This window comes from Dipodomys merriami, unplaced genomic scaffold (assembly GCF_024711535.1).
Source record: "Dipodomys merriami isolate MVZ:Mamm:240054 unplaced genomic scaffold, mDipMer1.0.p SCAF_19, whole genome shotgun sequence".
Taxonomy (NCBI): Eukaryota; Metazoa; Chordata; class Mammalia; order Rodentia; family Heteromyidae; genus Dipodomys; species Dipodomys merriami.
The window spans coordinates 6,802,839-6,826,876 of NW_027203270.1; the positions used below are offsets into that span (position 1 = coordinate 6,802,839).

Here is a 24,038-nt window from a genome sequence, read left to right on the forward strand (position 1 = left end):
GTTATGAAGGTGTGAATACAGCAGAAGGTATTCAAATCAGCTATTATTTTGTTTTAAGACCTGGTATGTGTTTCTGTAATTTAAGTAATTAAAATTTGCATCTATGTATTGAGCTTGTCACACTCAGTGGTTTTTGTTGGTTGTTGTTTTTCGCTTATTTGGTCGGTTGTGGGGTTTGAGCTCTGAGCTCTGAGCCCTGAGCCCGGGCACTGTCCCTGAGCTCTTCAGCTCAAGGCTAGTGCTCTACCACTTGAGCCAAAGCTCCACTTCCAGTTTTCTGGTGGTTAAGATAGAGTCTCATTGACTTTCCTGCCAAGGTTGGCTTTGAACCTCGATCCTCAGATCTCAGCCTCCTGAGTAGCTAAGATTACAGGCACACTCAGTGTTCTTTACCAAACAAATGCTTAAAGGAGGTTCATTAATTCAGGTTTTTATAAAAATACTTGACCTTAGCTGGGCTCAGGTCTATAATCCTAGCTACTCAGAAGGCTGAGATCTGATATCCTGCCTGGGGTAGCTAGTCTGGGCAAGAAAGTCTGAGACTCTTATCTCTAATAAATTACCAAAAAAGCTGGAAGGGAGCTGTGTCTCAAGTGGTAGAGTGCCAGCTTTGAGTAAAAGAATCTCAAGACAGTGCCCAGGTCTCAACTGAGTTCAAGCCCCAATATTGGCAGAAAAAAAAAAAGAAAAAAATAAACAAAAAAAAAAGCCCCTTCCAAAAAAACAAAAACTTGACCTTAAAAGCCACAGTATTTTTTGTGTTTTTACATAAAACACAAGACTCTGTAAAGATGTCACTTTTATTATGTACTCCAACCTTCCAAAAAGCTGCATGCACATTTTAGATATTGAAGCTAATGATTACATTGTTTTCTTTTTAACATGGCCAAAATACATAAATACTTAACTGAGCACACCTTTGGGACTGAACAATGGTTCTTCCAGTTTATTATGTCACTTACCCTAACAGTGACCACACAATGTCATAAGCCAACAAGGCTAAGAATGCACCATGTTCTTTTTCTGTTGTTGTGAATTTGTAAAACTTCATGTGACCAAAATATGTTTTAAAGGTCAGTAACAGCTCTAGTCTATTCTACCAGGGCAGAATCTGGTAGAATCTAGTATAGATCCAGGTATAGAGTTGTCCTTCAGATTAGGCAGTAGATAGAGCAGTGAATGCATCCTTAAAATTATGAAGTCGTTCATAGGCAAAAGACTTTCCAACAATATTCTGGCTTTCCCACAGGCCTCTAAAACTTTCAGGGTCAGACTGGAGTACGTGGCAGCAGGCACTGTAGAGGAAATTGGCTTTACTGCAAATGTGGTACTTACTAAGGACAGGGTCAGGAGGAAGGGCCTTTGGCCACTATTAGTACTTTGCCCAAGGCAGTTTCTAAGTTAATATTAACTCAGCCCACGAAGTTCCTTTGGCAAGAATATGCACGTAAGTCACAGTCCAGTTTTCCATTTGCCTCAGTTACAGCAAGAAAAAAAAAAAAACTTGTCAGCCCATAAGCGTTTTCTCCCCGCCCCCACCAGCGGGATCTCCACGCAGTGTCAGATTGGGAAGCAGTAATGTGGCTGGCAAGCGGTGAATCAGGGTGGCAGGGCCCTTTCCTCCTCCGATCTTCCAGATGTAGAAGGCGGACTAAGTGGTGTCAAGTACCTGGAAGCCAAGGCCAGGGTGTCTCAACCCGCGTTTGCTGCTTTCTTCCCTCACCTGGCTCTCTCTGGGAGCTTCCTTCAGTGCTCACCACTTACCCAGTTTTCCCCTGGGGCGGCCTGGAGTCAGCTTAGCTAGGTGCTGTTCACCGGCCCGGCACGGATGGAGGACTGAGGTTAAGTCTATTTCGTCCTCCTACCGGCCTGACTTGGTGCTTATTTGACTAGAGTCCCGGGAGGGCACGGGTCAGGCAGCAGAGGCCTAGGAACACCCGACCAACTCCACTAACATTTCGCAAGCCTGGACTCAAGCAAAAAAAAAAAAAAAAAAAAAAAAAAAAGAGAGAGAGCCGCAGTCTCGCGAGAAGAGGCGGGGCCCCGCCCGGAGCCGTGGGCCCCTCCCTGCCCCGCCCTCCCCATGTCCCCCGCCCTCCCTCCCCCACTCCCTGTGGCGCGAGCGGCTGGCAGATCCGGGAGAGGAAACGGCATTCGGAGCCGCGCTCCCGCCCAGGCTGGCCCTGACGCGGGCCTCGTCAGCCGGTAACGGGGAGCAGAGGTGGGGGTCAGGGAAGCGACCGTGAAAACGGCGAAGGTCAGAACCGACAGCCCTCCGCCAACAAGGGTGAGGAACGGGTCTGAGCCTGCCCCCACCCCGGGACTCCGCAGAGCTGAGGCGGGCTCGACCCCTCCCAGGGGCGGGGTCGCGCTGGGCAACTGCAGTCTAGGGGACCAACTGGGCGGGGCGCGCCGAGGAGAGGGGAAGGGGTCAGCTGTGGGCCGGGGTCATCCGGGCGGCGGCGTGAAGTGGGGATTGGGCGGTGGACCCGAGGCCGTGGGTGGGGCTCTGGAGCTGGGACTCCCGTGACGGCGAGGAAACCCCGGGGTCGGCGGGTCCTTTCCGCCTCTCCTTTGGACCCTGACTGGAGGCCGGCGGGCGGCGGGCGGGGGGGGGGGGGTTAGTGGTGTTCGGGGAGGGGGGGGGCGGGAGGATGTGCGGCGAGGGGGGGGGAAAAGGAGGAGCGGCGCGAGGGGGCGGGTCTCGGCAGGGCTCGGCTCTGATTGGCTGAGCCTGTGTGGAATCGGGTGATGGGAAACGCCGCGCGGCGCTCCAGTCCTCCCCGGCTCCGCCGCCCTCCCTCCCCCCTCCCCGTGGCGAATGTGCGGCGCGGCGGCGGGTGCTTACGCTCGCGGGGTTTGGCTGTTGCAGGCAGTAGCTGGGAGGAGGCGGCAGCGGCTGGAGCAGCGGCGGCGGCAGCAGCGACAGCAGCAGCAGCGGCGGCGGCGGCGGCGGCGGCAGCTGGGAGGAGGTGGTGACGGTGGCAACGGCAGCGTCGGGGACGATGGCGCGACTGGTGGCAGTGTGCAGGGACGGAGAGGAGGAGTTCCTCTTCGAGAGGAGGCAGATTCCCCTCTACATAGACGACACCCTCACGGTGAGCGGGTCGGGCCGGGCCGGGCTGGGCCCGCTGCTCCCCCTGGCAGCTGTTCCCCCCTCCTCCCCCTCCCCCAGGCTGAGCGCTGCGCACTGGAGAAAAGAGTGTGTTGCAACTCCTAGGCGAGGCCTTCTTCTCTCCAGCAGGCCCTACAAACTCGTCTCTGCAGTGGGTCTCTCTGTTTTCCTCTGCTAGCTCTTAAGTCCAGGCCACCGAACGTACTTTGAGCACCCCTCCCCTTCCCCCCTCCCTGTGTCCCTCCCCTTTTGGATCCTCTTGGTTTTACACCCTCCCCCCCCCCCTTCCCTTTGGGAGATGGCTGTTTTAACCTAAACACGCGCCCGGGAAAAGGGTTGAAGGATCTCGGACGTTTAGGGCCTGGGCCTTCCTGAAACCACCTATCCTCCGGGAGGTTTAATTGTCTGAAAATATCGCAGCTGCATTGCTACCTGTATATTTTCTCTTTTAATACAGTAGCCCTTACTACATCAGGGTAATTACTGAGGACGGAGTGACATGAGCTTGCACAGGAAAGATTCCACTGAAATGATTTCGATTTCGTTGTAGGTAGTCTCATATTGCTTGGTACATTAAGACATTTGAAATTAATGCTGGGCTATGACTTTTCAAAATGAGCTGTCTTGGCCATTAGTGGTCCTTTAGTTTACAGGTAATCCTTTTTTGAAACCAAATTATTGCACATGTAAAAGTACTATAGAAAGCTGATTGCTCATTGTGAATGTAAAGACCCAATCCTGGGTGGCTAGGGGTGTGTGTTTGTTAGTATAGCTTGGCTGACCCCTCTACCCTGTGTTGCTGTACTGTTTCCTTTAAAAGGAAATGGCAGAAATTTGAATTGAATCTCAACAGGAAATGAGTACAGTTGCTTGCCACTATTAAGAAATGAAATGAACCATTTCTGAACATCTTTTGAAATCTGCATTTTGGTGCTGAAGCTTTGGAATATGCATTTGCCTTTTGTGATAAGGTGTAGATAAGTCTCATCTTAGCACTTTCTGCTTCTTTTCCCCCATATTCAAGAGTGGGCTGTTTTCTTGCATATTGTTATTTTTTTGCAAATATCTGCTGAAGATTTTCACATTTTATATAAAATGCAAGTCATTGTAGAGATGCCAGTCTTTACTTTCCTTTTTTGCCAGTCTCAGTTAAGACTTGATTGAACTGCATTACTTTTAAAGGATTAGAAGAGCTACTGAGTTTATGATTTGATTTGTTAGAACTTTCCAAATGAAAATTTTGTTTAAATGAGAAAGGTAGAATGATTTGGCTTGACATAAAGTAGGATTTGTGTTGATGCTTTAGAAATAACAAGTCCTGCTTAGGATTTCTGTGCTTTTTTGCATTAGAAGTATAGTGGATTTGTATTTAAAATAGTTAAAAAAAAACAAACCTCATACAAAACCTAGTACTGTGAGCAAATTAAATGATTAATTTCTTATTGTGAAAACTCTTGGTAGGAGTTGATTTTTGTTGATATTTTCATAAACTTATAAACACATCATTTGGTAGCAGTCTTAGATTTTTTGGTTTCAGAATGGCTTTGAATTCTTCAGTTCTGAGAATTTGTTTATAAGATAACTTGAGTATATGATATCAAAAAAAACGCCATGAATTTGAAAGTATTTACAAAATTTTAAGACTTAAATCTTTCCATACACCCATATAACCACCTTTAATATGAATGCAGCACATTAATACGCTTGTCATAAAACACTCTAAAATATCCAGTGTTATGTTCTTCACAATGATGTACATTTCTTTTTTTTTTAATAGAAAAAGATGTACCTAGCATGGAGGTTTAGGATGGCACTTAGTTTGTACTGTACTAGGTGGTTGACTTTGCTTTTATTGTATTATAGGTTTGTGACCAAGGCAAATAAAATTTAAGCTTACTTATTGCAAGATAACATTTTATTTAAGAAAAGGTACAATTTTTTGTTTGTTTCAAATAGGTTTTATCCTTTGGGAATGAGTAAGACATTTTGTTACTTTGTCTTGGAAACTTCTGCAGAGTCATTGAATGCTGGTAGTTATTGAATGTCAGTGAACATTCTTAGCATGCATCATATTCAGGAAAAATGTTTCTTTATTTTTTGTCCATCATGGGGCGTGAACTCTGGTCCTGGGTGCTGTCCCTTAGCTCTTTAGCTTAAGGCTAGCACTCTACCACTTGAGCCACAGCACCATTTCTGGCTTTTTCTGCTTATGTGGTGCTGAGGAATTGAACCCAGGGCCTCATGCATACAAGGCAAGCACTCTACCACTGAGCCACCTGCCCAGCACCATGGAAAAATGTTTCTTTCAGGACCATTTTACCAAATACCACTTAAAGGAAAAATGCAAAGCAAAACACCTGTTGAGCAAAGGGGGAAGCAGAAACAAGATTTATGCTCTACTCTGGTGCACTGAGTATTGTTCGATGCACTATGTGCCTGAAGTTAACATTTGGTTCCTTCTTTGTTTCTAGAGTGTAGATATGATTCACTGAGGAAACATTGTATGATCAAGTGCATGGTTTTAGATTTTTGTTAACAGCTAGCTGTTAGTCTAGTTACAGTGTTTACAGTTACAAATGTTATCATTTTAGTAACATGCTGAAACCTTCTGCCTCAGTTTAAACTTGAGATTTTTAACTTGGATTTATAAATGAAATTAAGCTTTATGTGTGGCTGGGTGTGTAGATCTAGTGCTAGAGTACCTTGACTAACAAACTTAAGTTTAAATCCCAATATTGATAAACAAAAAGAAGTGCCTAGGGTAGTTGTTTAGAATGCTTGATTCAGTACTGATGTAGGTGTATTTAAAAAAAGTCCCCAAATAACTAAACTGGTAGATATTTAGGAAAGTGTTAAGCTGTGTGTGTGTGTGTGTGTGTGTGTGTGTGTGTGTGTGTGTGTGTGTGTGTGTGTGTGTGTGTGTGTGTGTGTGTGTGTGTGTGTGTGTGTGTGTAGTAAAATAGGTGATAGAAGAATGAAAATTTTATTTCAGGGGTATCTTTGAAGATTTATAATTTTAAGCAAGTAGGTTTTTTGTTTTGGTTTTGGTTGGTTGTGGGGCTTGAACTCTGGGCCTAGGCACTGTCACTGAGCACTTTAGCTCAAGGTGAGCACTCTACTACTTGAGCTACAGCACCACTTCCAGTGGTTTATTAGATAAGAATCTCACGGACTTTCCTGCCTGGGCTGGCTTTGAACCACAATCCTCAGATCTCAGTCTCCTGAGTAGTAAGGAGCCATTGTAGGTGTGAGCCATTGGCACCTGGCTAAGCAAGTAGGTTTTTTTTTTTTTTTTTTTTTTGCCAGTCGTGGGGCCTGAACTCTGGGACTGGGCGCTGTCCCTCAGCTCGTCAGCTCAAGGCTAGCGCTCTACCACTTGAGCCACAGTGCCACTTCTGGCTTTTTCTGCTTATGTGGTTCTGAGAAATCCAACCCAGGGCCTCATGCATGCAAGGCAAGCACTCTACAACTGAGCTACCTTCCCAGCCCAGCAAGTAGTTTTTTTTTTGTTTGTTTGTTTTTTGGGTCCGTCGTGGGGCTTGAACTCTGGGCCTGGGCACTCTGTCCCTCAGCTCTTCAGCTCAAGGCGAGTGTTCTACCACTTGAGCTACAGCACCACTTCCGGTTTTCTGGTGGTTTATTGGAGATAGGAGTCTCACAGTCTCTCCTGCCCGGGCTGGCTTTGAACCGCGATCCTCAGATCTCAGCCTCCTGAGTAGCTAGAATTACAGGCGTGAGCCACCAGCACCCGGCCCAGCAAGTAGTTTTTAAAAAGAATATAGCCAGGAGCTCGTGGCTCACACCTGTAATACTAGTTACTCAAAAAGATGAAATCTGAAGATCATGGTTCAAAGCCAGCCCAGGGAAGTCCATGAGACACTTATCTCCAATTAACCATCAGAAAACTGGAAGTGGAGCTGTGGCTCAAAGTGGTAAGAGAGCTAACATTGAGCAAAAGAGCTGAGGGACAGCTCCCAGGTCTTTTCAAGTGCCACAACTGACTTAAAAAAAGAAAAGAAAAAGGGAATTAATAGAATTAATTAAATATATACTTCTTGCCAGGCACTGGTGGCTCACACCTGTAATCCTAGCTACTCAGAAGGCTGAGATCTGAGGCTCCTGGTTCAAAGCCAGCCCAGGCAGGAAAGTAGTTATGAACTCTTACCTCCAATTAACTACAAGAAAACTGGAAGTGGTGCTGTGGCTCAAGTGATAGAGCACTGACCTTCAGCTGAAGAGCTGAGGGACAGCGCGCATGCCCAGAGTTCAAGCCCCACGACTGACCAAAAAAACCCACAAATACACTTCTTATAAAATGTTGAAACGTAACCACAAAAACAAATTACCCATAATTCTCTCCACCAGAGATTAGATTAGGTTGGTTTATTCTATTTAATATTGATAACAAAATTGAGATATATTGGGGCTAGGAAGGTGGCTCAGTGGTAGAGCGCTTGCCTTGCATGCATGAGGCCCTGGGTTCGATTCCTTAGCACCACATAAGCAAAAAGAAAAAAAGCCAGAAGTGGCACTGTGGCTCAAGTGATAGAGTGCTAGCCTTGAGCTGAAGAGCTGAGGGACAGCGCCCAGGCCCAGAGTTCAGGCCTCACAACCAGACCCAAAAAAAAAAAAATGAGATTTATTGTCGTGTGTGTGTGTGTGTGTGTGTGTGTGTGTGTGTGTGTGTGTGTGTGTGTGTGTGTGTGTGTGTGTGTGTGTGTGTGTGTGTGTGTGTGTGTGTGTGTGTGTGTGTGTGTGTGTGTGTGTGTGTGTGTGTGTGTGTGTGTGTGTCAGGAACTCCTCAGAGCCTGGGGACTGCCCCTGAGCTACTTTTGCTCAGGGCTAGCACTATAGCACTTGAGCCATAGCACCACTTCCAACTTTTTCTATTTATGTAGTACTGAGTAATCAAACCCAGGGCTTCATGCATGCTAGGCAATCACTCTACCACTAAGCCACATTCCCAGCCCCCTAATTGTCTTCTGTAACATTTTTTTTTTCTTGTTGGTCATGGGGCTTGAACTCTGGGCCTGAGTGCTGTCCCTGAGCTCTTCAGCTCAAGGCGAGTGCATTACTACTTGAGCCACAGCACAACTTCCGGTTTTCTGGTTGTTAATTGGAGATAAGAGTTTCACAGACTACTTTCCTGCCCGGTCTGGCTTTGACCGTGAGCCTCAGATCTTAGCCTTCTAAGTAGCTAGGATTATAGGTATGAGCCACAGGCATCTGGCTTTCTATAACATTTTATATCCTGCTTGTTTTCACTAAATGTATATGCTCAAAGTGTTTGATCATTTATTTTTCTTTCTGTGCTTTTTCTGTGTGTGTGTGTGTGTGTGTGTGTGTGTGTGTCTGTGTGTGTGTGTGTGTGTGTGTGTCTGTGTCTGTGTCTGTGTTTTAGGGCTTGAATGCTGTTCTGGGTGCTGTCCTTGAGTTTTTGTACTCAAGAATAGCACTCTACCACTTGAGCCACAGCTTTACTTCCAGCTTTTCTGCTGGTTAATTGGATGAGTCTTACGGACTTTCTTGCCCAGGCTGGCTTGAAACTGATCCTTAGATCTCAGCCTGCTGAGTAGTTAGGATTATAAGTGTGAGCAGCCTGCACCCATTCCTCCTTTGGTTTTGAGATGGGTATCTTTGGTTTCAAATTCTTGTGTTAAAATGTGCTACCTCCTAGCTACTCAGGAGCTGAGATCTGAGAATCATGGTTCAAAGCCAGCCCAGGCAGGAAACTGTGTGACTCTTACGTTCCTGCAATAAACCACTCTGAAAACCAGAAGTGCTTCTGTGGCTCAAGTGGTAGAGTGCTGACCTTGAGCTGAAGAGCTGAGGGATAGCACTCAGGCCCAGAGTTCAAGCCCCACAACCTATGAAAAAAAATGCTACCTCATTAGCCCCTGAAGTGTCAGAACTGTAGTCATATGCAATGCTTCTTGTCATTCTTAAACATTTTCAGTACATAGTTGCACGACATTCCATAATATAATTTTTCTTGATTCTACTTTTTGCTATGAATAATAAGAATATAAATAATGCATTAAATCTTTGCATTACATTTTTTTCTAAAAAATAAAAAATAAATGAGGCTTTTGGAAGTAGGTTTACTGAATTGAAGCATAAGAATTTACGCTCATAGGTTCATATTGTCAAATTGCTACAGTATTTCTGGTTTTTTTTTTTTTTTTTTTGGTCCAGTCTTGGGGTCTGAACTCTGGGCCTGGGCACTGTCCCTCAGCTCTTCAGCTCAAGGCTAGCGCTCTACCACTTGAGCCACAGCGCCACTTCCGGCTTTTTTTCTTTTTGCTTATGTGGTGCTGAGGAATTGAACCCAGGGCCTCAGGCATGCAAGGCAAGTGCTCTACCACTGAGTCACCTTCCCAGCCCGCTACAGTATTTCTGGAACGTAGTTTGCCTTCCTAATTCAAGCCTAACTATGTGGACTAGAAACTCTGCTAGGACTTTTTAACTATCTAAAACTTTCGTAACAAATGGTAGCGTATCTACTTGGGGATTAGGTGGTTAGTGTTTGATAAAGTTTGGCTTTTTTTTGGGTCTGGTCGTGGGTCTGAACTCTGGGCCTGGGTGCTGTCCCTCAGCTCTTCAGCTCAAGGCTAGCGCTCTACCACTTGAGCCACAGCGCCACTTCTGGCTTTTTTCTTTTTGCTTATGTGGTGCTGGGGAATCGAACCCAGGGCCTCGTGCATGCAAGGCAAGTGCTCTACCACTGAGCCACCTTCCCAGCCCCTAAAGTTTGACTTTTAATAGTTTGTTTCAACTCTTGATTAACCTTTACTTTTATCATGGTGATAGATTGCAAAAATAACTGGATAAGGAAACTGAAAAGCCAAAGTGCTAATAATTTTGATAAATATAAACAATAGTGTTGGGTAGTTAGTGAGAATAGATTCCAAACATTTTTTTTGTTGTTGTTGGTCATGGGGCTTGAACTCTGGGCCTGAGGGCTGTCCCTCAGCTTTTCAGCTCAAGGCTAGCTCTCTACCACTTGAGTTACAGCGCCACTTCCTCCAAACAGGGTGTGTGTGTATGTGTGTGTGTGTGCGTGTGTGTGTGTGTGTGTGTTTGTGGTGTGTGTGTGTGTGTGTGTCTTATAGCGCCACTTCCTCCAAACTGTGTGTGGGTGTGTGGGTGTGTGGGTGTGGTCAGGACCAGATACTTAGAGTAAAAGTGGGTAATAGATTCAGTAAACTGTAAAGTAGTAATTGCTGGTTTGGTTTTATATATGAAATTGAATACTAATAATTCCGCTGTAAAATCACACCTGAAGTATCTAGCAGGACTATCTTCCCTTAGGTATTAGAGTCTTAAATTAAGTCAAGGAAGTGCTGTTAAAGCATGGAGAAAATAGTGCCTTCCCCTCCCCCCCCATTTTTTTGGCCAGCCATGGGGCTACGCACTGTTCATGAGCTTTTGTGCTTAAGGCTAATGCTCTACCACTTTGAGCTACGGCTCTACCTCTGCCTTCTCCCTTTTTTGTCATGTCTTTTGACCAGAAAATAGTGAGGTACAAAAGTATTCTCAATATTTGAGAGACAAGGGCAGAGTAATTTATTAAGAGTAATATCTAGTCCAGCTAGTATAGAGTATAAGTTCAAGAGAAAATTTAATATCATCCAGTCCAAGAAAGAATAGATTTTGATCTTTACATTAGTTGGTGCAAATAGAATCTTAATTTTTTGGTGGTGCTGGGTTTGAACTCAGGTCTTTGTTTTGAACTCAGGTCTTTGTGTTTCTTAGGTAGGAGCCATGAACTCAGCCCTCTTTACCTTAATTATTTTTCAAACAGTCTTAAGATTATACCCTGGAGCTGGCTTCAGGTATAAGGCATTCTAGCCTTGAGTTTTATGTGCCTCAGTTACATACCGGGCCTGAGTGCTGTCTCTGAGCTCTTTTGCTCAAGGCTACCACTTGAGCCACAGTGCCACTTCCAGTTTTCTGGTGGTTAATTGGAGATGGTCTCATTTTCTTTCCTGCCTGGGCTGTCTTTGAATCACGATCTTTAAATCTCAGTCTCCTGAGGAGCTAGGATTATAGGCATGAGCCACTGGCGCCTGACCTGCTTTAATATTTTAAGAATGTCTCTTACTTATACTTCAATCAAGCACCAGGCTGGAGAAACTTCTTTTGTTTTTTAGTGTTAGACATGTTAAATTCTATATCAAGCTCTACCACTGAACTGTACCCCCAACACAGGCTGGAAAGACTTTGATTTAGGTAAATAAATAAATAAATATATATATATGTATATATATATATATATGTATATATATATATTTGTTGATGGGTGGTGGTGGTGGTCGTGGGGCTTGAACTCTGGGCCTGGGCGCTGTCCCTCAGATCTTCAGCTCAAGGCAAGTGCTCTACCACTTGAGCCACAGTGCCACTTCTGGTTTTCTATTAGTTTATTGGAGATGAGAGTTTCATGGACTTTCCTGCCCAGGCTGGCTTTGAACCACAATCCTCAGATCACTGACTCCTGAGTAGCTAGGATTACAGTGAGCCATCGATTCCTGGCAATAAATATTTTTTAATTCATTAAATTGATAGCTTTAATGTTAAAATAATATTGAAAATTGTTTTACATATTTTGTTATGGTGGGAATTGATGTGTGATAAAATGGTATATTTGAATCAACTAAGTGGAAATGAAAACGAGGTGTTAGTTGCTTAAGTGGTAGATTTGGAATAACCTATTGAATTAGATAGTGTTCTGTTCAATAAAATGATTTCCTAAGTTTATCCTATACATTTCTTTTAAGACAAGTTCTTATGTAGCCCAGACTAGCCTTGAGCTCATGACCTTCCTACTTCAGCATACTAATTGTTTTAATAGGAATGTACTATACAGCGTACCTGATAACTTTTTTTCTTTTCTTTTGTGCTAGTACTAGGGTTTGAGCTTTTTTGCTCAGGGCTAGCACTCTACTACTCACCACAGCTTAACTTACAGCTTTTTGGTGATTAATTGGAGATAAGAGTCTCATATATGTTCCTGCTCTGGCTGGCTTTGAGCCACAATCCTCTGATCTCAGCTTCCTGAGTAGCTAGGATAATAGGCATAAGCCACTGGCATCCAGTCCAATACCTTTTTAATGACTTAGTCAGCATTTCTTATTTTTTTTTTCTTCTTTCTTCCCTTTATTTTTATTTTATTTTATTTTTTTGGGGGGTCCGGTTGTGGGGCCTGAACTCTGGGCCTGGGTGCTGTCCCTCAACTCTTCAGCTCAAGCCTAGTGCTCTACCACTTGAGCCACAGCGCCACTTCCGGCTTTTTTCTTTTTGCTTATGTGGTGCTGAGGAATCGAACCCAGGGCCTCGTGCATGCAAGGCAAGCGCTCTACCACTGAGCCACCTTCCCAGCCCTTCCCTTTCTTTTTTTATTTTGTGCTATAGATTGAGCCCAGGGCATCACTTGCTATACAAGCACCGTACTATTGAACTATAACTTTGGCCTGACCATTAAATTTCTTAGTATCTTAAACCCTGTGATGATTCCAGAAAACATATAAATTGAAAAGTTAACTTTTTTCTTCTTCAATGCTGGGGTTCAAACACAGGACCTTAGGTATGCTTGACAAGCACTCTGTATTACTACTGAATTATATCCTTAGCTCAGTTAAATTGTTGTAGGACTTGAACTCAGGTCCTGGGTGCTGTTCCTGAGCCTCTTTGTGCTCAAGGCTAGCACTCTACCACTTGAGCCACAGTGCCACTTCAGGTTTTGAGTAGTTAATGGGAGGCAAAAGTCTCATTGAGACTTTTCTGCCTGGTATGGCTTTGAACCATAGTCCTTAGATCTTAGCCTCCTGAGTAGCTAGAATCACAGGCATGAGCCACCAGTGCCCAGCTTACTTTCAGGCTTTTGAACCAGGATTTCTAATACTGGGATTTTTTTTTTTCAATTGTAGTACATTACATTAGCCATCGTAAATATAATGGATAATATGGAACATTAGATGTTTTGTCCATTTGTTTCAGTAATCTTCCCTGGATTACTTGTAGTTACAGTATCAGACTTAGGGACTTCAGTTTTACTTGGAATTGTTGGGTAAAGGAACAATATGTAGTATTAGAATAATATGTAGTATGTATATGAAGCCACATTAAATGTTATTGCCAATACTCTTTGGATCTTATCATTAGAAGACTGAGATGAAAAAGTAGAAACAAATGTAGCGGATTGGTAAACCTGAAAATTAAAGAGCATCCTTGAAACCATGAGATTTGTCTGTATGTATAGAAGAATAGACTTCAGTAAAGGCTATTGAGATGGAAGCATGTCTTTGAATATGATATAGTGATTGTAGAATTGGAAGCAGGGAACATTGACTTCTTTCAGCTGAAATAGTAAGTGTTCATTTAATATAGTAACACATATAAAATACATAGTAATACATAAAAAGTCATCTGTTAGTTGGGCACCAGTAGCTCATGCCTGTAATCATGGCTACTTAAGAAGCCAGCCAAGGCAGGAAACCCTGTGAGACTTTTATCTCCAGTAAACTAATGTGAAAAGCTGGAAGTGGGGGGCTGGGAAGGTAGCTCAGTGGTAGAGTGCTTGATTTGCATGCTTGAGGCCCTGGGTTCGATTCCTCAGCACCAAATAAGCAAAAAGCTAAAAGCCAGAAGTGGCCCTGTAGCTCAAGTGGTAGAGCGCTAGCCTTGAGCTGAAGAGCTGAGGGACAGCGCCCAGACCCAGAGTTCAGGCTCACGACTGGACCCCTCCAAAAAAAGCTGAAAGTGGTGCTGTAGCTCAAGTGGTAGAGCACTTACCTTGAGCTGAATAGCGCAGGGACAGCGCCCAAGCCCAGAGTTCAAGGCCCACGACGGACCCCCCCAAAAATTCAAATAACTATACATACAATTTTGATCATATTAAACAGTATAGTATTCTGGATTGTTAAATTAGTATTTGCATCATTGTCTATCATCTTAAGATCCACTTCACAATTCAGTATTCTTTTTTTTTTTTTTCTTAGGTTTTACTTAGGTTTGGGCTTGTCATCCTAGCTATGACAGAAAGATGAGTAGGAAGATTATCCAGACTAGCCCAGGCATAAATGTGAGACCCTATCTGCAAAATAACTAAAGGAAAAAGGATTGGAGGTATATCTCAAGGGTCTTGCAATTTCTTCCTAGTGTGTGTATCTTCTCAAGTAGCTGGGATCCACCAGGCCAACTATGTGGTTTGTTGAGAATCTTACTAACTTTGGTCTCTAATCATGGTCCTCTGGATCTCTGCTTCCATGTAGCTTAGATTATAGGCTTCAACCATTGTATTCAGAATAGACTAGTTTTTGTTTTGGTAGTACTAGCTTGAACTCAGGGCCTCCTGCATACTAAAGCACTCTATTACTGATCTCTTACCTCCACACTAATAAAGCTATCTTTAAAAAAAATCAGATTTTGGGTCCTGTATTGTAGCATATGCCTATGATCTGAGCTACATAAAGTGGAAGGATGGCGGTAGGAAAAGTCATAGTTTAGGGAAATTAGCCCTTGGTTAAAAACATGAGACTTGGGCTGGGAAGGTGGCTTAGTGGTAGAGTGCTTGCCTTGCATGCCTGAGTCTGTGTCCCATTCTTCAGCACTACATAAACAGAAAAAGCTGGAAGTGGCACTGTGGCTCAAATGGTAGAGCACTATCCCAGAGCTGAAGAGCTGAGGGACAGCACCCAGGCCCAGAATTCAGGCCCCATGACTCACAAAACAAAAACAAAACATAAGACTCTGTAACAGTAATAACTAAAGCAAAAGAGCTGGATGTGGGTCAAGTGATGGTGCTGCTTTTGGCTATTATAGCAAACATTTAAAAATACAACAATCTGTTGTGAAATAGTTATTAGAAATTACTTCACATATGAGGGAAATATGAATTGGGCAAATTGTCCTTAGTTGTGACATGTTAAATGACAGAACTTGGATTTCAGCCAGCTCTGTATGTGTCCTTGCTCCTAGGTACTACACTCTTCTGATTTTAGAAACTTAGAGACCTGTAATTTTTTTTTTTTTTTTGTCAGTCGTGGGGCTTGAACCCTGGGCCTAGGTGTTGTCCCTCAGCTCTTCAGCTCAAGGCTAGTGCTCTACCACTTGAGCCACAGTTCCACTTCTGGCTTTTTCTGTTTATGTGGTGCTGAGGAATGGAACCCAGGGCCTCATGCATGCGAGGCAAGCACTCTACCCCTGAGCCACCTTTCCAGCCCTTTTCTTTCTTTCTTTTCTTCCCTCCCCCCCCCCAGTCTGGTGCTTGAACTCTGGGCCTAGACACTGTCCCTGAGCTCTTCAGCTCAAGGCAAGCACTCTACCAGTTGAGCCACAGCACCACTTCTGGTTTTCTGATGATTAATTGGAGTTGAGCATCTTACAGACTTTTCCTGCCTGAGCTGGCTTTGAGCCAGGATCTCATATTGAGTAGATAGGATTACAGGCATGAGCCACCAGTGCCCAGCTTCCTACCTTGGCCTTTTTTTTTTTTTTTGGATCAGTCGTGGGGCTTGAACTCTGGGCCTGGGTGCTGCCCTTGAGCTCTTTAGCTCAAGGCTAGTAGTGCTCTACCACTTTAGCCACAGCTCCACTTCTGGTTTTCTGGTGGTTAATTGGAGATCAGAGTCCCACAGACTTTGCTGCCCAGACTGGCTTTGTTCTTTTTTTTTTTTTTTTTTTTTGTCGGTCGTGGGGCTTGAACTCTGGGCCTGAGTGCTGTCCCTTAGCTCTTCAGCTCAAGGCGAGCGCTCTACCACTTGAGCTACAACACCACTTCTGGTTTTCTGGTGGTTTATTGGAGATAGGCGTCTCACGGTCTTTTCTGCCCAGGCTGGCTTTGAACCGCGATCCTCAGATCTCAGCCTCCTGAGTAGCTAGGATTACAGGCGTGAGCCACCAGCGCCTGGCCCAGACTGGCTTTGAACTGTGATCCTCAGATCTTCGCCTCCTGAGAAGCTAGGATTACAGGCCTGATCCACCAGTGCCTGGCTTCCTACCTTGGCTTTTTTTGTGTGTGTATGTGTGTGTAGGAGGAGACAGATTTAGCTTTCGAGGTTTATTTCTTCTTTAGAGTTTATAAAATAGAATGTATAATGTGTTTAAAGTGGATAAAATGTGTTATTTCTGTTCTGTTTGTATTTTAAGATGGTGATGGAATTTCCTGACAATGTGTTGAATCTTGATGGGCATCAGAATAATGGTGCACAACTAAAGCAATTCATTCAGGTAAAGTTTTTGAAATCTGTTTTCAGTGGTATGTGTATATGTGTGTGCACACACGTGTGTGCATGCTCATGAGCAAATGTTTGTGTTTTAAAATGTAGATATGTTTTAATTTTTTTTTTTTACTTCGAGTCCCTAGATATTAAGATTGCCCTGATACTAGTTTCATTTTTACTATTGCTGTATTAAATACAGTTGTATACCTGGTTTATGGACTTGTTATGTGAAAGAGAATTGGTAGTGTGTTAACACTTTACATGTCAAAATGTTCTTATTTCATTAGGCCATCTCTCCTGTTGTTTAAGGTTAACCTACAATTTTTCATTAAGAACTTGTTTGGGGGGCTTGGGCATTGGTTACATCTGTAGTAATCCTGGCTATTCAAAAAAGCCAAGATTTGAGGATTGCATTTCAAAGCCAGTTGGGGCAGAGAATTTTTTTGAGACTTACCTCTAACCAGCAGAAAAGTCAAAAGTGGAGATAGGGCTCAAGTGATAAGAGCACCATCCTTGAGTAAAAAAGCTAAAAGAGAGTGCCGAGGCCCTGACTTTAACACTCTTCTCTCCCCCCCTCCCCAATTGTATATGTCAGCGTTCTGACTTTTTAATTTTCTGAGAAATATATTTTCCATTAAGTGTATGATATGTCACTTAAGGTAATGGAAGATAACCTATTACCTTCCTGTTAACTTGAGAATTCTAAACTGCTTTTTTTAGAAATGTCTTTGACAACTAAATGGTCTAAAAGTGAGAAATATTTTTTTTTTTTTTCAGTCATAGGACTTGAACTCATTCTGTGCACTGTCCTTGAACTCTTTTGCTCATCACTTTCAGCTGCAGTTCTACTTCTGGTTTTCTCGTGATTAATTGGAGTTAGGTGTCTCACAGTCTTTCCTGCTAGGCTAGTTTTGAACCATGGTTCTCAGATCTCAGCCTCCTGAGTAGTTAAGATTATAAGCATGAGCAACTAGTGCCCAGCAAGAAAATAGTCTTGACTCTCTCTGTTCTTTTCTAGCTCTCCCTGCTCTCTCTGCTCTCTTCTCTCTCTCTCTCTGCTCTCTCACTGCTCTTTTCTAGCTCTCTCCTCTCTTTCTCTGCTCTCTCTCTTTTCTCTCTCTTTCCCAGCTCTCTTGTCTTTCCCAGGCCTTTCCCAGCCACGTGGAGTGCCAACCTTGCCTGATCCCAGCAGGTCTACTGAATAAACCTACCCCTTACCTGAAAAAAAAAGAAAAAGACAAAGAAAATAGTCTTGATAATTGTTTTACTATCCTGTTTTTGATAAAGCTGAGAGTGTTCATTATAATACAAGTCCTAGAAGTTATTCCTCGAGTTTTGCCCATTTCTCTACAGCTGTGGTTCACAATCATTTTTCTCTCTTGTCATAAACAACAGGTTACATTAATATACATTAACTTTAATTACTCACTGTAGGGTCCTATATAGCTATATAGGTCTTATTCTCTCCTAATCTGTAATACACCTGTCCATACCTCTAGGATGAGAATTGCTGCTCTACATACTCACCAACCTATGGCTAAACATGTGGCTTGATCAGAAGTTGAGAGGAAGGCATCATAAAACTGCATTTTGACTTTATTCCTTTGTTTGTTTCCTATTATTATGATTATTATTTGTTTTTGGACAGTCCAGGGTCTAGAACTCAGGGCCTGAGCACTATACTTAAGGTTCTTTTTGCTTAAGGCTAGCACTCTACCACTTGAGCCACAGCACCACTTCTGGCTTTTTCTGGTTATGTAGTACTAAGGAATTGAACCCAGGGCTTCATGCGCTCTACTACTAAGCCACATTCCCAGCCCCCAATTTTATTTATTTATTTATTTAGTCAGTCAGTCAGTCATGGGGCTTGAACTCTGGGGCCTGGTTGCTGTCCCTGAGCTCTTGCTCAAGGAGAGCGCTCTACCACTTGAGTGAAAATGCCACTACTTTCAGTTTTTTGAGTAGTTAATTGGAGATAAGCATCTCACAGGGACTTGTCTGCCCTGACTAGCTTAGAACTATGATCCTCAGATCTCAGCCTCTTGAGAAGCTAGGATTATAAGCATGATCCATGAGTGCCCAGTTTTGTTTTGTTTTGTTTTTGTAAAGCTGAGGACCAGACTCAGGGTCTTGCATGTGCCAGACAAGTGTTCTTCCAGGGCTGGGAAGGTGGCTCAGTGGTAGAGCACTTGCCTTGCATGCATGAGGCCCTGGGTTCGATTCCTCAGCACAACAAAAGCAAAAAGAAAAAAGCCGGACATGGTGCTGTGGCTCAAGTGGTAGAGTGCTAGCCTTGAGCTGAAGAGCTCAGGGACAGCGCCCAGGCCCAGAGTTCAGGCCCCACCACCGGACCCCCCCAAAAAAAGTGCTCTTCCTAAATCCCAAACCCCTTTTCTTGCCTATTTTCAGTGCTGGTATTATGCCTAATATTCACTGGACAAGTCCTAAATTTCTAGGGTTTTGTCGTGCTTGGACATATACTGCTTATCCCTCTCATTGGAAGCAGTGATTTTTATACTCTGGACTCTAGAAAACAAAGGATTATGGAATAAACTCATTATAGCATGGGCAAGATTATCTACTTTGCTTTTCTGACCCAATTGAAGATAGAGGTGGCAAACCCCCATGGGTAAGACTTGAATTATACAAAGATAGGAGTGAAAAGAAGGACTAATTTAATGTCTTGGAGGATTCATTTTTTCCCCCCTCTTTCTTTTAGCGACATAGTATGCTTAAGCAACAAGATCTAAGTATTGCCATGGTGGTAACATCTCGTGAAGTCTTGAGTGCACTTTCTCAGCTTGTCCCATGTGTTGGTTGTCGTCGCAGTGTGGAGCGCCTCTTTTCTCAGCTTGTAGAGTCTGGAAATCCTGCCCTTGAACCCCTGACAGTAGGGCCCAAGGGAGTCTTATCTGTAACTCGAAGCTGCATGACCGATGCAAAGAAGCTTTATACATTATTTTATGTACATGGGTAAGTATGATCAGGAAAGATGGTTTTGTTAATTTTAAACAGTTTTGTACAGTGAAATGGTTTTTCTGAATTTAATTGAGAAAAAGAGTCCAGGGTTTTTGTTTTGTTTTGTATTTTTGTTGATTGTGAGGCTTGAACTTGGAGTCTGGGCACTGTCCCTGATTTCTTTTGCTCAAGGCTAGTGCTTTATCACTTTGAGCCACAGCACCACTTCCGTTTTTCTGGTGGTTAATTGGAGATAGGTATCTCATGGACTTTCCTGCCAGGCTGGCTTTGAACCATGATCCGCAGATCTCAGCCTCCTGAGTAGGATTATAAATGTGAGCCACTGGCACCTGTTTTATTGGTACTCATAAAATGACATTATTATGGACTTAATAAAATGAATAAGGGAGCGATGTAGATATCCGGAAGAATGCAGAGAAGAAATAGCAAGCCAATGGGGGCTGGGAAGGTGGCTCAGTGGTAGAGCGCTTGCCTTGCATGCATGAGGCCCTGAGTTCGATTCCTTAGCACCACATAAGCAAAAAGAAAAAAGCCAGAAGTGGCACTGTGGCTCAAGTGGTAGAGCGCTAGCCTTGAGCTGAAGAGCTGAGGGACAGCGCCCAGGCCCAGAGTTCAGGCCCCACGACTGGACCCCCCCAAAAAAAAGAGCTGAAGGACAGTGCCTAGGCCCAGAGTTCAGGCCCATAACTGGACCCCCCACCCCCAAAAAAAAAAATAGCAAGCCAGACAATTAATGGTTGGAATTTCCTGGCATGTCTGAATACCAAGGAAGAAACCCTTAATGGGCTGGAGCTGGATGAATGAAAGGAACAGTGATGGAAGATAAGATCAGAATAATAGTAAAAGTACTTGGGTGTGACAGCATATCCCTGTAGTCTCAGGCTGAGGCAGGATTAGGAGTTTGAAACTAGCCTGGGCTGGATAAGTGAGATACTTACCTCGCTGAGGAAGCAATGCATTGAGTAGAACAGGTTTCTTTCAACATTCTGACAGGCAAGGAGTAGAGAAAATAAGTGTGTAAACGAGAAGTATATAAATTCTTGGTTTAGAATCAATATGAGCTTTTGTGTGTCTGTGCTGGTCCTAGGTTTGAATGCAGGGCTGAGGTGCTATCTCTGAGCTTTTGTGCTCAAGGCTGGCACTCTACCATTTGAGCCACAGCTACACTTGTAGCTTTTTTGTCAACTGGAGATAAACATTTTCCCTCCCCAGTCGGTCTTTTCAACTGTGATCCTCAGATCTCAGCCTCCTGAGATTACAAGCTAGGATTAACAAGCATGAGTCATCAGCACCTGACTTGAGTCTTTTTTTTTTTTTCTTTTGCCAGTCCTGGGGCTTGAACTCAAGGCTAGCACTCTCTCACTTGAGCCACAGCACCACTTCTGGCTTTTTCTGCTTATGTGGTACTGAGGAATTGAACCTAGGGCTTCTTGCATGCTAGGCAAGCACTCTCCACATTCCCAGCCCTCGAAGAGTCTTTTTGTTGTTGTTGTTGTTGGCTGTGGAGCCTGAACTCTGGGTCTGGGCGCTGTCGCTGGGCTCTTCAGCTCAAGGCTAGTGCTCTACCACTTGAGCCAGAGTGCCACTTCGGGCTTTTCTGCTTATGTGGTGCTGAGGAATGGAACCCAGGGCCTCATGCATGCAAGGCAAGCACTCTACCACTGAACCACCTTCCCAGCCCTAGAGTCTTTTAACTCCCATTTTCTTCTGGGGAGTAGGAAATATTTCTCTCTTTCCATTTTTCCCTACTTTAATCCTGTTATAATAAATTTTGCTAAAAAATTTTATCTGAGAAATTTTCAGGATAGGTAATAGGCCTTTAATATTTTATACTTCTTCCCAAAAGGCAGTAGTTTTCTTTTTTGAAAGAAAATGTTTATTACCTCTTAATAGTTTACTTTTTTATTAGGTCCAAACTAAATGACATGATAGATGCTATTCCAAAAAGTAAGAAGAACAAAAGATGTCAATTGCACTCCTTAGATACACACAAGCCAAAACCTTTGGGGTAAGTATAATTTAATGACAAAGTGCTTCATTGTTAAGAAAATAAATGTTGATCATATTTAGTAAAAAGAATAAAAACATTACTAATTTTGGTTTATTAATTGATTATACTCTGACATAGATCAGAATAAATACGTTCCTTGGTTCTATAGGACTTTTTTGCATTTGACTATGGAGAGTCTCTATAGATTTGAGTTTCAAGTTTTTTTTTCTTAAAACTTATGTAGCTATTATCAGCTTTCAAAGTAGTGACATCATTCTTTGACCTATACTCAAAATGTATAAATTACTTTTCTTGCCTTTCTTATTTGTAGCCTTTGTAATTTATCAATGATTTTTTTTTAAAAAAAGAGAAAGCCCTGGGTGGGGGTGTGTGTGAAAATATTGAAGGAATAATACAGATTGAGATGCATTGTGTATATAAACTGCTTTTGTGGAAGTGGTGCTGTGGTTCAAGTGGTAGAGTTCTAGCCTTGAGTTGAAGAGCTCAGGAACAGCGCCCAGGCCCAGAGTTCAAGCCCCATGATCGAGAAAAAAAAAATAGCAAGATAAATAAACTGCTTTGTTAAATGTAATACATATTCTATAAAATTAAAAAACATGAGGGAAAAGGGTGGGCTGGGAGTGATGGGTGAGAATGATGAAAAGAGTGACATTGATCAAGATGCACTATATTCATAAACTGCTTTGTTGAATGACAACTCATTTGTACAACTACTTTGAGATAATAAAAATATTCAAAAAAAGAAAAACCATAAATCAGTTTTGGCAATGTCTTTTCTTTTCTCTTCTTTTTGCTAGTCCTGGGGCTTGAACTCAGGGCCTGGGCACTGTTCCTGAGCCTTTTTGTGCTCAAGGTAGCACTTTACCTCTTGAGCCATAGTGGCACTTCCATTTTTTTGAATAGTTTATTGGAGATAAGAATCTAACGGAGTCTTTCTGCCAGGGCTGGCTTCAAACTGCGATCCTCAGGTCTTAGCCTCCCAAGTCGCAGTGATTATAGGCATCAGCCACTGGTGCCTGGCTGGCAATATATTTATGGAACTAATTTGCAACTTTCTTAGTTAGATGCTCCAAAGTCCAAGTCTGCTTTTGCCTCATCTCCTGGCATGGTACCATAGTTGTCCCCTACAGAATTGCTGGAGGGTAGAAGGGGTATGATGAGAAGTCATATAATTTAAAGGAAGTTTCTAAGAAGTAACTTTTATTTTGGAGAAAATGAGATATAAAACTTCACTTCTGAGTTGAAGTTAATTTGTAAATATCTGAATGTAAATTGGTACCATTGTTATGTCGACATAAGAATTTTATTATAAAACTGTCAAACAGAAGTAGAAATACTCTACAAGTTGGGCTGGTTTTTTCGTTCTAAATATGTTTATTATTGGGCTGGGAAGGTGGCTCAGTGGTAGAGCGCTTGCCTTGCATGCATGAGGCCCTGAGTTCGATTCCTCAGCACCACATAAGCAGAAAAAAAAAAAAAAAAGCTGGAAGTGGCGCTGTGGCTCAAGTGGTAGAGCGCTAGCCTTGAGCTGAAGAGCTGAGGGACAGCGCCCAGGCCCAGAGTTCAGGCCCCACGACTGGACTTAAAAAAAAAAAAAAAAAGTAAATATGTTTATTATTATGTTTTTGTTTTTATGTGGTACTGAGGAATTGAACCTAGGGCCTCATGCATGCTAGGCAAGTACTCTACCACTAAGCCACATTCTCAGCCTCAAAGTATCTTTTTACATTGTTTGAATCAGGATCCAAACAAGAACCACATATTACATGCTGTCTAAACATGGAGTATACTATGAACCAGCACAGCTCTCCATATAGCCTAAAGTAGTACATAATGATAATTGTTATCTTATACACTTTGTCAGTATTTTTAGAGATTTTCTCATTTTGAATGCAGAGTTCATTCTAGTTTTCTTGGTAGAGAATGACTTTACTGAAGATACAGAGTAGTATGGTATAGCAAAAAACGTGCCTTCTGGCTCTCCCCCCCCCCTTTTTTTTTGTCTGTCGTGGGGCTTGAACTCTTGGCTTGGGCGCTGTCCTTGTGCTCTTCAGCTTAAGGCGAGAGCTCTACCGCTTGAGCCACAGCACCACTTCCAGTTTTCTAGCAGTTTATTGGAGATAAGAGTCTTACAAACTTTCCTGCCTGGGCTGGCTTTGAACCGCAATCCTCAGATCTCAGCCTCCTGAGTAGCTAGGATTATAGGCATGAGCCACCAGCGCCTGGCTCCCCTTCCCTATCTTCTACTCTTTCTTTCCCCTTTCCTGTCTTTTCTCCTTCCCTTCTTCCCTTCATGGGTTTCTTCTGTCCCTTTCTTTTTCCCTCCCTCCCTCCTTTCCTTCAAGATGCTAGAGGAGTTCAAACCCAGGGCATCATACATACTAAGTAAATGGTCTACCACTGAGTTATATTTGGTATTTCTACTGTTAGATACTCCTCCCACCTTTTTATTTGAACTTCATAGAAAGTATAACATTAAATTCCAGCTAGGAACAATTCGGGTTGTCATTTTTGAGAGTGTTCTTATATCCATGCAAGTAAATCCAGGTTATTATCTGTCTGGTACCTAAGTTTGAGATCTGAAAGAAAAAATCTAGGCCAAAGATTGGGCCTCTTGTAGCTAAAGATTAAGGATTATCGTAGAGAGTGATGTGTAAAGTTACCTAGAGGGAAAAGAATAGAGGAAGAGAAAACAATGTTGAGGAATTCATTC

At 43.1% G+C, this 24,038-nt stretch overlaps 1 protein-coding gene and 1 non-coding gene across 7 annotated transcripts in view; one reads left to right on the forward strand and one right to left on the reverse strand.

The window, feature by feature from the left end:
- The first annotated feature begins 2,994 nt into the window (after positions 1 to 2,994).
- Ggnbp2 (gametogenetin binding protein 2) overlaps positions 2,995 to 24,038 on the forward strand; it is a 41,498-nt gene continuing 20,454 nt past the window's right edge. For all 6 annotated transcript variants that reach the window (XM_070027114.1, XM_070027112.1, XM_070027110.1 and 3 more), the window contains exons 1-4: positions 2,995 to 3,098; positions 16,262 to 16,342; positions 19,055 to 19,308; positions 21,224 to 21,322. In XM_070027114.1, coding sequence (XP_069883215.1) covers positions 3,006 to 3,098; positions 16,262 to 16,342; positions 19,055 to 19,308; positions 21,224 to 21,322 — 527 coding nt within the window. In that variant the 5' untranslated portion in view covers positions 2,995 to 3,005. The remainder of the gene's footprint in view (positions 3,099 to 16,261; positions 16,343 to 19,054; positions 19,309 to 21,223; positions 21,323 to 24,038) is intronic.
- Trnaa-ugc (transfer RNA alanine (anticodon UGC)) lies at positions 9,785 to 9,849 on the reverse strand. Its single transcript has one exon. It is a non-coding gene; the product is annotated as a tRNA-Ala (tRNA).